The sequence below is a fragment of the Schistocerca nitens genome, chromosome 3, assembly GCF_023898315.1.
Source record: "Schistocerca nitens isolate TAMUIC-IGC-003100 chromosome 3, iqSchNite1.1, whole genome shotgun sequence".
In the NCBI taxonomy this organism is placed as follows: domain Eukaryota; kingdom Metazoa; phylum Arthropoda; class Insecta; order Orthoptera; family Acrididae; genus Schistocerca; species Schistocerca nitens.
The window spans coordinates 619,771,487-619,786,014 of NC_064616.1; the positions used below are offsets into that span (position 1 = coordinate 619,771,487).

General features: G+C 36.8%; 1 protein-coding gene across 4 annotated transcripts in view; it reads left to right on the top strand.

Moving 5' to 3' along the window:
• LOC126248556 (pre-mRNA-splicing factor 38B-like) overlaps window positions 1-14,528 on the top strand; it is a 109,324-nt gene that overhangs the window by 62,474 nt on the left and 32,322 nt on the right. For 3 of the 4 annotated variants that reach the window (XR_007545506.1, XM_049949642.1, XM_049949643.1), the window contains exons 7-8: window positions 4,998-5,386; window positions 10,274-10,603. Coding sequence is in view for 3 of the 4 variants with exons in the window: in XM_049949642.1 (XP_049805599.1) it covers window positions 4,998-5,386; window positions 10,274-10,603 (719 nt within the window). In the remaining variant the exon portion in view is untranslated. Of the gene's footprint in view, window positions 1-4,997; window positions 5,387-10,273; window positions 10,604-11,201; window positions 12,864-14,528 lie in introns of those variants that run through there. The other variant, XM_049949641.1, reaches the window with a different exon arrangement.

Genomic DNA, 14,528 nt, shown 5'->3' on the forward strand with positions numbered 1-14,528 from the left:
TTAAGAAAAAAAAATTATATTCTATAGTGGGAAGAGGTTAGGGTAAGAAAGAGAGCAGAAATTTGTATATAATGAATATGCATGAATGGTCTTCAGTTTTCTGTATAAGGCTGCAGCCACAATGGCAAGGATATGGGGGGTTATGACCAACATCGGCCAGAGATGGCCGATCTTTTCAAACCAGTACATGCGCAGTCTAAATGCAACCGACTTCAGTGCCCAAACGTGTAAACTTCGCAGTACAGTCAGTGGAATTCAAATTGGCTTGTTTCCTTCAGTCAGATCGGCTGATGTTCCCAAGTGCAAAACATGGATGGTGAGAAATTTTTTTAGTTCAGTAGAAGAAAGGAGTAGTTTTTGGTGTCCCGGGGATGAGAAACAATAACAGGGATATATCTCAGAATCATCAGTTTGAAGTTACTACTTTATTGGAAATCTCAGTTTCAGACAACTTAAAAATTTAGTAATAATTTATTCAATGTTACCTTATATTACATTACGCATGTTCTGTGGCTATCTAGCCATTTTAGCCTTATGTCTATATCTAGTTCCATATGTCATTTTCAACATAGGCAAAATCTATATAGGAAATTTTGGGCCTAGGTTATAACCTCAAGTAAGTGTGTGTGTGAGTGAGAAATGTTATGTATGTCCATTTTGATGTTTTTTAAGTTTCTGTCGTGGATCCTTTTTGGGTTGTAGTAGGTGGGCGTTAGCTGTCAATGAATTACTGTTTACTGGCATTTTTATGCCAGTGGTGATTCTGTTGTATGAGGTGGTGTGCAGATTTGGTGTATATGTTTCCACTTTTCAGTACTTTAGGTATTTAGAATATCTTATTTTGAAATTTATGTTTGTCTTTCATACTTACGCTAAATGATAGTCATTGACAGTTAATGAACATATGTCTGGTTTGCTGACTTTATTTGAAGTTGTGCAGAGTGTGTGTAATTTTTCTTTTCAATGTCACCACAAATTATGACAAGTATGTAATAGAACATTTCTCTCTTCATCTCAAATATGTTAGTTGGTAAATACCAGATGTGGTGTTGTGTTTGTCTGTGCTTGTGTTGATTGTCCTTAGTTTTCTCTGTGTTGCGTTGTCTGTCCTGTGGGCTATTTTTAGCCCTTGTTTTTTTGAGTATGTTGCATATTCTGTGGGCTGCTTTGTTGTTGTAGGTGACAGTGAACCACTTGTTTGTTGTTGTGGATGTTTCTTGTTCATGTGTGCTCATGAGTGTGTTGTGTGTTTGTAAGTTGATGAGAAGGCTTTTGTTTTTGTGTGTTGGGTGTCCTGTTTAATTTTGTGGTTCAGTTTATCCACAGTGTTTGTATCATATCCATTCTCTACAGCTATTTGTCTGATTGATTGTCTGTAAGTCACTGTTATTGTTGTTTTCAGCAAGTGGAGTGTTGTTAAGTTTGTGCAGCTTATATTGGAAACCGGCTAGTTTGTGCGCAATTGGATGATAAAAATGTTTGTGAATGGCTGTGCTGGTTGTGGTCTCTTTCCAGAATATGGAGAATTGGTGGTGATTGTTGTGTCTGTATGTTGTGAGGTCAAGGAAAATTAACATTTTGTCATTTTCAGTTTCTATGGTGAATTTTAATTTTGGGTGGACTTCGTTTATATCACTGTGGAATTGTTGGGATGTGACTGGGTGCTTAATCTAGAAGGCATATGATGTCATCTACATAATGATACCAATACATTATCCGGTATTGTTTGGATCTTACTATTGTTTCAAAGCCGAAACTGAAGCAGGAACTCAATGTTGAACTATTCAGAATTCACCTGGAACTAGGAAATCACACCAAAGTCTCTGAAATATTTAATGATATCATGAATACAGTCAAACAAAATACAGAAAAACAAATAAAAATACAGAAAAACAAATAAAAATAAAATGGAATAAACAACAACAAAAACTAAACACACTTTTAAAACAAAATGAAGTCATTATACATAAAAATAAAAAACAACCAAATCACACATTCTACAAATGTCTGGTCAATCTTACTGACATACAACTAACCAACCAAGAAATAAATTTTCTAAAAAAAGGCGCAAAATACTATGTCAACACACACATTACACACAAGATAATCGAGAATCTTATCAGATAAAGTGAGTATGTCAGAAAACAAGAAGAGGGAAACAGTAACCCAAACTTCACTGCAGGTCTGACAAGAGAATTAGTCGTAGAAGAAATAAGATACACAATAAAGGAAAACGAAAACAACATATTGACAGGAACAAAAACTGAAGAAGAAAAAACCTCCAGAAAAATAAAGAACAAACTTAAAAACAAAGTGGCACTCATTACGAGATCAAACAAGAGCAGCACCTGATAATAATAAAACAGGATGAATACATGGATAGAACCTTAAAATTTCTGGAAGACAACAACATAACAAAGCTAACCAGCAACCCAACACAAAGATACCAGAAAAACACAAACAATTCTAAAAACAAAAACCCTCACGTATATTCACAAAACAGAAAGCAAAATGGCTGAAAGAAAAAAAGAAAGACTCCCCAAGCACCCACACTGAACAGCTTACTAAAGCTCCACAAGGAGGGCATTCTGATACATTCCGTTGCCAATTTCAGAAGTGCACCCACATATCACTTACCCAGAGAAATGTACACATACTTACAGAAACATTACATACACACAAATAACAGAAGCATACACAACATCGAAGGGCTGATACAAAAAATCTAAGACATCAACATACCCACATCAACCATACTCAAATCATTTGACGTCACATCCGTGTACACCAAGATCCCCACCACAGAAACCATCAACATCATCAGAAAACAATTAGAACAACAAGCAGAAATTCCCAAACCCCTTATAAAAGAAATAGCTAGCATTCTAAAATGAATCACAGAGCAAAACTGTTTCTCATTTGACAATGAGTTCTACCCACAAGAAGACGGGATCCAATGGGGTCACCAGTCAATGGTTTCCTAGCCAACATTTTTCTCAATCACATTGAAAATAAAAAATTTGAAATGGTAGTAAGACCCAAACAATACTTGATAATACATTGGTATCATTATGTAGATGACATGATATGCCTTCTAGATTAAACACCCAGTCACATCCAACAACTCCACAATGATATAAACAAAGTCTACCGAAAAATAAAATTCACCGTAGAAACTGAAAATGACAAAATGTTACATTTTCTTGCCCTCACAATATAGAGACACAACAGCCAACACCAATTCTCCATATTCAGGAAAGTGACCACCACCAGCACAGCCATTCAAAAACATTCTAATCATCCAATTGCGCACAAACTAGCTGGTGTCCAATATAAGCTGCACAGACTGAACAACACTCAACTCACTGAAAACAACTGTAACAGTGAATTACAGACAGGCAAATAGCTGTAGAGGATGGATATGATACAAACACTATAGATAAACTGAACCAAAAAATTAAAAAGGACACTCAAAAAACAGAAGCCTTCTCATCAACTTACAAACACACATAACACACTCATGAGCACACATTAACAAGAAACACCCACAACAGCAAACAAGTGGTTCACTGTCACCTACAACAACAAAGCAGCCCACAGAATAGGCAAAATACTCAAAAGACAAGGGCTAAAAATAGCCTACAGGACAGACAACTTTACACAGAGAAAACTAAGGCAACCAACACAAGCACAGACAAACACAACAACACATCTGGTATTTACCAACTAACATGTCAGGACTGCAAATCAGTTTACATAGGACAGACAAGCAGAAACTTTAATACCAGATACGCAGAACACAGAAGAGCATTAAAAAGTAACAGCTGTCATTCCACATTTTCTGAACATCTTATGGACAAGAAACATAGCCCAACATACATCAATACTGACTTGAAAATTCTCAAATGCAGCGACAGCCCCCTACAAAAACTAATAATTGAGAAGAAAACTATCAAATACAAAAAGCTGTAGTTGAAGAAAAACAAGTAATAAATGAATACACAGTTCTCTGCAATGGAACTCTGTTCTCTGCCCTCAAAGAATTATTAGATAATACCAACCTATGGAACCCCCCCCCCACCTCCTCCATTACCCTGCGCGCGCGGCGCGCGCGCGCGCGCACACACACACACACACACACACACACACACACACACACACACACACACACACACACACACACACACGCGCGCGCGGCACAATAAAAACATAATACCTAAGGATACCACACCATGTAGTAAAAAGGTGGTTACCCAACATAAAATCAGACCTGAAAAGAAAACCATAAAATAATCCATGTTGCTACTACAAGGACCTTGAACACTGTGTCTGTTGAATGCTTCCAGTGCTGTGATGGAAAGTGACATTAATGCCAGACACAATGTATAGACTTTTAAAGTACATACTTTGATAACTATTAACTGCATTCAAACCTGATTTTACTAAAAGTGTTTATTGCAGAATAATTCCAGTATGTTTAGGCAGATCCTATATTGTGAGATTATCAACAGCTGCATATCCTTCTTCACGAAGTTTCTCTCCTCTTGTAAAAGAGCTATTTTCTTCCAAGACACAACTGTCATTCAAGTAAGACAGTGTTCTGATAGCTAGGACATAAGTTTTTGTGTACTTGCTGTAATGGTATATGTCAGAGAGATCAGAGGATAATGTATTTGCATGTTATTAAAAACGTGCTATGGTTCCTTACATAAGGAATGACATTTTTTTTGGTAAAGTCAACAAACCAACTCCACCTTTGTATAATTATTTTCATATATTTTCCCACTGATTTATGTCCTTGTCTTTCCCAATATTTTTTCTGCTTCTTTGGTTTAAAAGTCATACCAATATTTCCTGTAAAATGGCAAATAGTTTACACTATTTTTGATACACCACCATAATTGAGCAATAGGCTGTGCCATAATTGGCTCAAATGTTTCTACTAGTCATATTCAGTACTTGATGTGTTATTACACATAACATTATTTTTGTTGCAGCAAAAACTCGAAAAAAAGATGTTAGAAAGATTTCCTCCTGTAGTATCACCCTCACGGCCACTGAAGCAATCACTACCACCACTGCAGTCAAGCAAAGAGGCAAGACATATCCCTGATGATGAAGTGTCTTTTGGGGAAGCAGAACGATTTTCAAGGCTCAGGAGGACGGATGCACCTCCACCAAGAGAGAGGCGGCAATCACCAGATAGAGCCAGAAGCAAAGAAAGGGAGAGAGATAGGAGAAGAGCTTACAGTTCTGAGAGGCGAAATAGCAGAGAAAAACATCACAGAAATAGCAGAGAAAGGAGAAGCTCGTACAGCCGCGAGAGGAGTCCTTTGCGCCATCGAGAAAGAACACATGTACATAGAACAAAAAATGGCAGGGAAACGTAAGTATTTAACAATTTCTGCTTGTCTTAATATACTTTTGAAAGTAGTGATGATGAATTGCAGTTATACTTTACATTTAATATGTTTGTGAATACTATTTTAAATTCAGTTACAAATTATTTGATTATGTTGTTATAATTGTAAGCCATCAAAATACAGTGGAAAGTGCAAAAGTTGTTAATATAAAGTGGATTGAGGCTTGTTTACATGATGCAGCCATCTTTATTTGACCTTCCTTGTTTTTTACTACACAATTCCAGTCAAGTATTATAATGGTTCTGTTGTATCCATGAGTGGTGAGTACTCAGCAAGGTGTATTGCTACACACTTAAGTGATAGGGCGAGTGCTGCCACTGAGACAGAGATCAGCAAAGTGTATGGGTGAATCTGGTTTCTGTAGTGTTGAGTAGTAAAAATCTCTGAATAGTCCAGTTCCGAGCGTAGTCAAAGTCCGGATGACAGCGAGCAAAATGTTGTGGTGTTGATATATCCGCAGTAGTAAAGTCCAAGATGAGACTGCTGGAGTGAGGTGCCACATGTGCTTATAAAATTCATAGTTCCACAGCTAAATCAATTACTTTCTGTAACACTAAATATTAGATTATCACTTTAATTTTCATTATACATGAGCATACTCAGTCGTTGTGGTGATTCTTGCTAAATCAGTCATAGAAAATATGGAAAATTGATAACTGAAAGAAATTCTAATTCTAAATGCATTCCAATGTTTGTCGAGCTCATTAGTGCCATTACGTTGTGACAAAACTGTATAGAATCCATGTTTCCTGAGGTGCATGGCAAGGCCACTTGCTTGTTGCCCTGCACTGAGCCAGTGCTGGGCCATGTGGTGGCGAGTGAGAAGACTGTTGGCGCCATGTGAAAAAAAAGTGATAGAGAACAGTGGGTTATTTTTCACTTTATCGTTAATGTGAAATTTTCCTGTCAGTACTAATAATGTATTGCAGTATGAAAGTTTGCTGGTGCCAGGAAAAGAGTTGTTTAACCCATGTGCAGAAGCCAAAAAATGTATTTGCAAATTTTGCCCTTACAGTGTCGAAGTTCCATAGAGCAAATATGTGTAATTTTGGCATTGCCCACATTTTGTTTTACCACGCTTGAAACAGGAACCTAGGATTCTGAACACGTTTAATACACCGATCTTTGGCCTAAACATTGTTGGCTTAATTTTAGGATACGAGGGCTGTTCAAACAGTATCCGACTTTTCTTTTATTGCTGAAACTAACAATAGTATCAGGGCGGGCACACACACTTATGTTTGTAGGCATACATAGTGCGCATGCCTGATTTTGACAAATGAACTCATGTAACTGATAGTCATCAGTTTTTGTGTTGTGAGTAAAATGACAGAAAAAGTGGAACAATGTTACTATTTCAAATTTTATTTTAAACTTGGCAATTGTCAAGTTGAAATTATATAAAAGATTCAGTGGTACAACCTCTTCAAGAATGGTCACTCATTAGTGAAGATGGAATTAAATTCAGGTAGACCCTCAACATCCACAAATAAGGCTTGTTGTTATTGATCACATAAGGACGCTGGTGATGCAGGGCAGATGAATCATGATCAGAAAACTTGGAGATGAAGTTAAAATTAGTACTGGTACCATTCATTCTGTTTTAATGAAACCTTGGGACCTCAGGAATATCTCGTCAAAATTTGTGCCAAAGTTGCTGACAACTAAGCCGAAGCAACTTTGTTTGCAGAGCACACAGGATGTGCTGGATACTGTGAACAGTAATCCCAACTTTCTTAACACAGTGATCATTGATGATGAGTCCTGGTTTTATCAGTATGACTGAGGAACAATATTCCAGTCATCACAGAGGATGCATCCATCATCCCCAAGAACCAAAAAATTGAGGCAAGATCACAGCAATGTGAAAGTCATGATGACAATCTTTTTTGATTCCAGTGGTGTTGTCCAACACATGCACATCCCAGAACTTAATAATGTCAGTAAGGACTACTACCAAGAGGTTCTGTGTCAACTTTGTGAAGCAGTGAGATGCAAACGTCTGGACTTTGGGACAGTAGGCATTTGGCACTGTCACCACAATAACGCACTCACTTATCATCCTCAATTAATTTGGAGTTTTTTGTAACTTGTTTATTAGCCTCCCTATCCCTCTGACCTAGCACCAAGTGAGTTATGGCTTTTCCCTAAACTGAAAAAAAAAAAAAACTTTCAAAGGGACCAGATTTCAGAACAGGGAAGACATTATGCAGAATTTGGCAGGGCAGCTGTGCACCATACCGGAAGACACTTTCTAACAATGGTTCCAGCAGTAGCAGCAGTGTTGGGAGAGGTGAAGACGATTACTTCGAACATGGCTAGTGTCGAACAATTGTATCTGAATAAAGATTGATTTTATGAATAAAACTTGGGTACTGTTTGAACAGCTCTCGCCCGCATCTCGTGGTCGTGCGGTAGCGTTCTCGCTTCCCACACCCGGGTTCCCGGGTTCGATTCCCGGCGGGGTCAGGGATTTTCTCTGCCTCGTGATGGCTGGGTGTTGTGTGCTGTCCTTAGGTTAGTTAGGTTTAAGTAGTTCTAAGTTCTAGGGGACTTATGACCACAGCAGTTGAGTCCCATAGTGCTCAGAGCCATTTTTTTTGAACAGCTCTCGTACAACCTAGAGTCTTTCAATGTTTCCTTCACCACTGCCTGAAGTATTCATACCTTCATATTACTCAAAAGTTACTGGTTGAAGAAATTCATTTTCCTGCAATAATGATGCAGTCTTTACTTTTAACTGGTTATACAAATAATGTTTTATCTGGCAGCTTCAGAATTTTTGATATTTTTATGTCACAAATAATACCAAAAATGATGAGTTTTGGGAAGATCTGTAATGTGGTGGATCAATTAAACAACATATTTTTGTAGTACACAAGTAGAAATAAGAAAATCATGAAATTTGGTTTTTACCTTCATTAATACACAAATCAATATCATGCTGCTCACTTTGCTTCAGTCAGCCTCTCACAACACAGACATGTGACATCATGTTACCTTTTTCTTGCAGTAACACAGACTGCTGAGAATATTTATTTCAATATTTGTTCAGTGTAGGAAACTGCCCCCTCAGTTTTATAACATTATTGTATGGGAGTGGGAAAAATGCTAAATTGTGTGGCATTTACTAAAAATTGCCAATTTCATGGTATGTCACTAAAACTAACTGATTATACTGTTTTTCACTTTCTCATTTATGTAAAATTTTCCTTTTGCTACTAATTATGTATTGCAACATAGAAGCGTGCTAGTCCCAAGAAAACAATTGTTTAACCCATGTACAGAAACCAAAACTCTTGGTGCCAGTTTTACCCTAACAGTGTTGAAGTTCCATAGTGCATATGGATCTTATTTTGGCAGTGCCCACATTTTGTGTTACCCTGCAGGTTTGTGTGTTTTTTATGGTGTTCGATTGCCTCACTCGATGTCCATTTTTACTCATTTTGTGTCACTAGTTTCCAAATAGTTCTTGTAAAGGCATCATGACTGATGTGTTTCACATTCTGTAACTTGTTTGGTTCTATAGGGCAATCAGTTATGAACAGTTAAGTGCAACAGACCACAATCTAACTGATGTGTAACTGTTTAGCCACAACTTTTATCTCTGTTAATGCCATGAATTCATTATTCAGTGGTGTGATGGGCTGGAACCAGAGGTATAATGATGTTCTCATGATAAATTTTGATATTCAAAGCCAGGTAACCGAGTTGGGTGATATTGTGATCATCCTAGCTGAGACTAGTCATAATAGTGTTAGAAATAGAGTAATTTATTATGACACTAATTACCTTGACAGTAATTTTGTTCATTTGATATTTACTTGACTCATTGAGAGCTTATGATGACCATAAATAACTCAGTCAGCCAATACTTCTTATTTTGCAGGACTTTCATGCTCTCTTAATTTTTTCTTTGACACTATATTTGCATGTTAAATAGATTATTATATTGGTTGATTCTCTCACCTGCCTCTGTAGTGTTATTGAGGGTGAGGATAATCGGTTTTCATTAACCCTTACACTGTTGTGAACATGTATACTAGTCATCCTATGCCGTTCCCCAGGTGTTTCAGACATGTATATGCCTGCCGCTAGGATTTCCCTACAGTGCTATGAACATTGAATGTATCATAAGCTGTCGACCTCTCGCTGCTGCAGATGAGTTATTTCCATATCTTGGCAAATAAAAAAAGTTTTGAGTATTTATGTCTCATTATGTGCTATCATTTGCAGAAATCCTCGTTTCAGTATCTTGAACTATTCATGAGATATGACAATTTTTATGGCCACACGATTCGCGATGTGCAAGGCTGTGAATGGGTGTGTCACATGTGACTGTCCTTCAGCTATAAAACCTAGTAACTCAAGCATGAAAAGAGATATTATTGTTCTCTCAATTTTAAATAAAATTTCAGTATCTTATCTACATTTCATTTACTGAAATTTATCAGCTCAAATCAACAATACACAAAGCTTGTGCATTGCATTTTTACCTTTGTGAACTCTTTTAAAATTCGCTGCATTGTTTTACTTAATTTGATGCAGTGCAGTAAGAATGATGGATAATGAAAAGAAATTCAGTTCTTTATTGAGTGAAGATATCAGGTTGTAAGATGTGCGAAAATATTTCTTTTTTTTTTTTCCAAATAGTTTTTGAAAAATCGGATAAATGTTTCATATCAGCCAGAATGCCATCTCTCAGCAGAAACACCAGCATTTGACAAGCAGTACAGCCGTAACAAAGGCCACCTCAGCAAAGAATGCAAAGAGCTCATCTATAGCCTCACATTGAAATCATGCTTCCATCTGTGTGTTCAGACAGTGACTGCTGTTTTTACTTTTTGCAGCCCTGTTCGTCGAAGCTCACCTGATGATTTTGCTGCAGAGCTCAGAAGAGAAAAGGAACGTCAGAAACGAGAGAGAGAAAAAGAGAGGGAAAGAGAAAGAGAACGGGATAAAGAAAAAGACCGACACAGAGATAAAGACAGGGATCGAGAACGGGATAGGGAAAGAGACAGAGAAAAATTGAGGGAAAGGGACCGTTCTCGTGACAGGGCTCATGAACGCTCTAGGGTCTGGGACAGAGAGGATTCCCGTGACAAAGATCGCAGTCGAGATAAGGATAAAGACTTGGATCGTGCTTATGACAAAGAGAGGGATTATTCTCGAGAAACACGGTATGTATATTTCAATATTTCAGTTGTATCTGTTATCCACAAACTTTTTCTTTTCCATTTCCCTGGGGGTGTAATAGAAAGTAGGATAAGTCAACTTCACTCAGATTATAAGGCATTCGGAGAGAAAAGAACAAACTCTACTTCCCGTATGTAGTTTTGCTAACAATGAAATGGAAGCTTTGTCTTCTGATTCATATTAACCTTCTAGTGAGTTAACACAGATGTGCTGACACAATAAATATGTATATGTTTCATGTCATCATAGCTGAAGCCACAATTTCATCGAATAGTAGTAGGAGGTTCCTGCCTGTGGTGAACCAGGAACTCCTTTAATGCTCAATTTCACCCTAAATACAGTATAGAAAATGAAGGAAAATGTTACAAATTGGTGCTGTAGCTTATTTTGAACTGCAGCATATTTGATCTCAAACGTCGACAGAGCTATTGTTTGTGCTAATTAAATATTACAGATCAGGGGGCAAAGATAGTTAGTGGATAGTACGATAATTTTTTTTTTCCATTTATAGTGAAATATATCTTTTACCTGAGTATGAAGTAAAATACTAACATAGTTTTCCTGGTATGTTTTTTTTTCCAGCCATAAAAGGAAACGGAGCTGAAATTTGCAGACACTTTGTATTATTGAGTGTGTGTCAGAGAGAGGGGGGGAGAGAGAGAGAGAGAGAGAGAGAGAGAGAGAGAGAACTGAATGCAGTCTCCGCTCTACAGAACTTAAAGATTTTGATATTGTGAGCTGTATGAATGCTGTATAGGTGGCTGTATTTGCTGTAACTTCTAATTTGTGAGAAGTTGATACAAAGATCATTTAAATTAAAACTGGGAACAATACAATTTGATAGATTAAATATCTCAAATCATTACAAGAAATGCAGGAACTATTTTTGATCATCAAAAATTTCAGCTTTTATTTTGAAACAAAGGAAATTTGTTTTGAGCTTTATTTCAAGAGTGGTTCTTGAATTGTTGTTAAAAGATGGCATAGTGTGAGAATTTTTGTAAAGAAATATTAACTAAATTATTAAAAATGTGAGACTGCGTGTTAGCCATGTGTGAGCCTATGAAAGCAGTTCATTGCATATCACTTTCAAGTAGTGTGTTTTATTTGTTTGACTATAGAATTAAGTCTACAGAAATGTAATTTACTTGTAGATAAAAGTGTACGCCAAACATGTTTCCTCACTAAAACTTGGTCAAATTTGTACCTAATTTTTCACCTTCTACCAGTAGAGTTTGTGGAGATAACTGTTAAGGTTGCCTGATATTTACTGGTTTGAAATGCTTTTACTTCAAGCACATCAAAACAATACTGTTTGTGCAGTAAGGATAGTAGTTGTAGTCACTGGCCTCAAACTGATATGAGGTCTGTCACACACAGGTCTCATCCTAGATAACAGTCCATAATTGTTACGAGTGAAGATCACAGAATGTGAGCCTGAATGAAAACACTAATGCCATATCGGTACCAGTCAAAATATTATCTTAACTGTGTGTTTGACCTGAAGTGCTAAGATGTCAATGATCTATCATTACAAAGTAATCAGAAATGCCTTGATTACAAACAACGGCTCAGTACAAAGCAGATTTAATATCAGTTACCACAATTTGTTCGGCTAAATCATCCAGTGTTGAATAACAATCTTGACATTGTTCCAGTGCTTCACATAATCATATTTTGTATTTAACAAGATATGAACTTTTTGTTGATATGTCCCCCCCCCTCTCACCCCTCCCCCACTGGATTTCACACCCACATCAAAAATGGATTTTTGATACTGATTATAATAAACTCACTCCCATTTGTAACCTTACTGTAACTGCATTTTACAGTTATGGTAATTTTTCTGGCTGTCAACAAGTATACCATAGTAAATATATTGTTACATATTGTTTTTCACAAAGTATAGTGAAATATTTTAAGTTTTGATTTTTTACAAAATGGGACACACAACATCTTCTGTGAATCATGGCTTTTGAATTGTCATATATCTTTTATAAATATCATGTATCATTTGTCAGTGTTCCTTTGAATCTTGTTAGTTCATGTGTATTGTGGATGGTGCAACTCAGTTTTTCACAACAAACTATTCCTATTTTTTTAATTGTGTAATTTTCATTCTTTCTCATATGCATGTTGGATTATGGCTCACCTCCTCCCTCTCTTATGTTTTTGCAGTATTAATTTTTCATCTAAATTTTAACAATGCTGTGTGGTTTTTTACATCTTTTTTTCTTTTCTTTCTGAGTAACAGTTTTCATATGTTTTGTGCAAACAATAATAATAATAATAATAATAATAATAATTGCTCTAATTTGAAAAGAATAAAAAAAATTAACTACATATATACAAATATTTGTATTGAGACATGTATGCTCAGCATGAGAAACGTTTAAATCAAAATTACAAGTACTGTGTAAATACTCAGTATTGCTTTAAATTTACTGCTAGAAATAGCAAAACAGCTACCTCCTTAGCCTCAGGGGATCTTCTTTCCGCAGAAGAAGCTGAAAAGAAGTACTCCAAGAAACCTAATATCAGCAAGAATATGAATACTGTGTATGAAAATCCATATTATATGAACAAACAAAACCACTCAAAATAAATCTGTTACCCTTTATTGAATGTGAAAGTTGGTATAATGCACCTAATACCCTCATTAAAGTTCAAAAAGTGCTTGAAGACTCGTTTGTCATTTTGAATTTGAATGAAATATATGCAATCAGAATAATTTGCCAGATTTGGGTGTGCAATCACTGTCTTTGCACCTTGCAAGCCATTGTATTGTATTGTATGTTAACTGGGGACCTAGAAACGACGGAGACGCTCCATTCCTGCCGCAGCCGCAGTGGTCCACAACCCCACGACAACTTTTGCAGTCCACTCCACCCCTCCGCCGCCCCTCACCGAACCCAGGGTTATTGTGTGGTTCAGCCCACGGTGGACCCCCCAGGGAATGTCACACCAAACGAGTGTAACCCCTATGTTTGCGTGGTAGAGTAATGGCGGTGTACGTGTACGTGGAGAACTTGTTTGCGCAGCAATCGTCAACACAGTGTAACTGAGGTGGAATAAGGGGAACCAGCCCGCATTCGCCGAGGCAGATGGAAAACCGCCTAAAAACCATCCACAGACTGGCCGGTTCACCAGACCTCGACACACATCCGCCGGGCGGATTTGTGCCGGGGACCAGGCACTCCTTCCTGTCCAGAATTGCAAGCCATGATAAGCTTTTTTTTCCTCTGGAATATTTTTGGTTAAATATCCCTTTTATAGAAATGGAGGTGTAGCAAAGTGGTGCATGGCTTTTAGGTAACAACAGGAGTGAACTACACGCTACTGTTCTGGCAGTGGTATAAAAGAAATGTGAGGTTTTGTGAGTACAGTGAAACTCAGTACGATGTTTGAAGACATGCTTCTTTGGTTTTAATTTGAATGATCTTTGTACTGATATAAAACAAAGTATTTTACTGTAGAATATTTTAATTGCAGTGATGAAGTAGTATTGATTAATCAAATAATTATATATAAACATGAAATGTTGTTGAAGTAAACAATTGTTAAGGTATCACAGAAAATGTCGAGAAGTGTGTGCATATTCACCTGTTTGTGTGACTGGATGTATTTTTTCCCTTATCTATTATTTATGTCAACTTTATTGTCAGACTGTTAAATGTAGTTAAATTCTAACAATGCATTACATACCTGTCATGTATCCTCCAATTTCTTTGAACTCCAACTTATGCAAACTAATGCCTTTTCAGTATCACCATTACACATTTACCTTAATAGATACTAAAAAGAATCTGGGGTACATAAGCACAAATGGAAATTTAATGTTTTATTGTGTTTTGAGATTTGGTTGGTTTTTGATATTTGTATTGACAGGTTGTCTACTTTGACACTGAA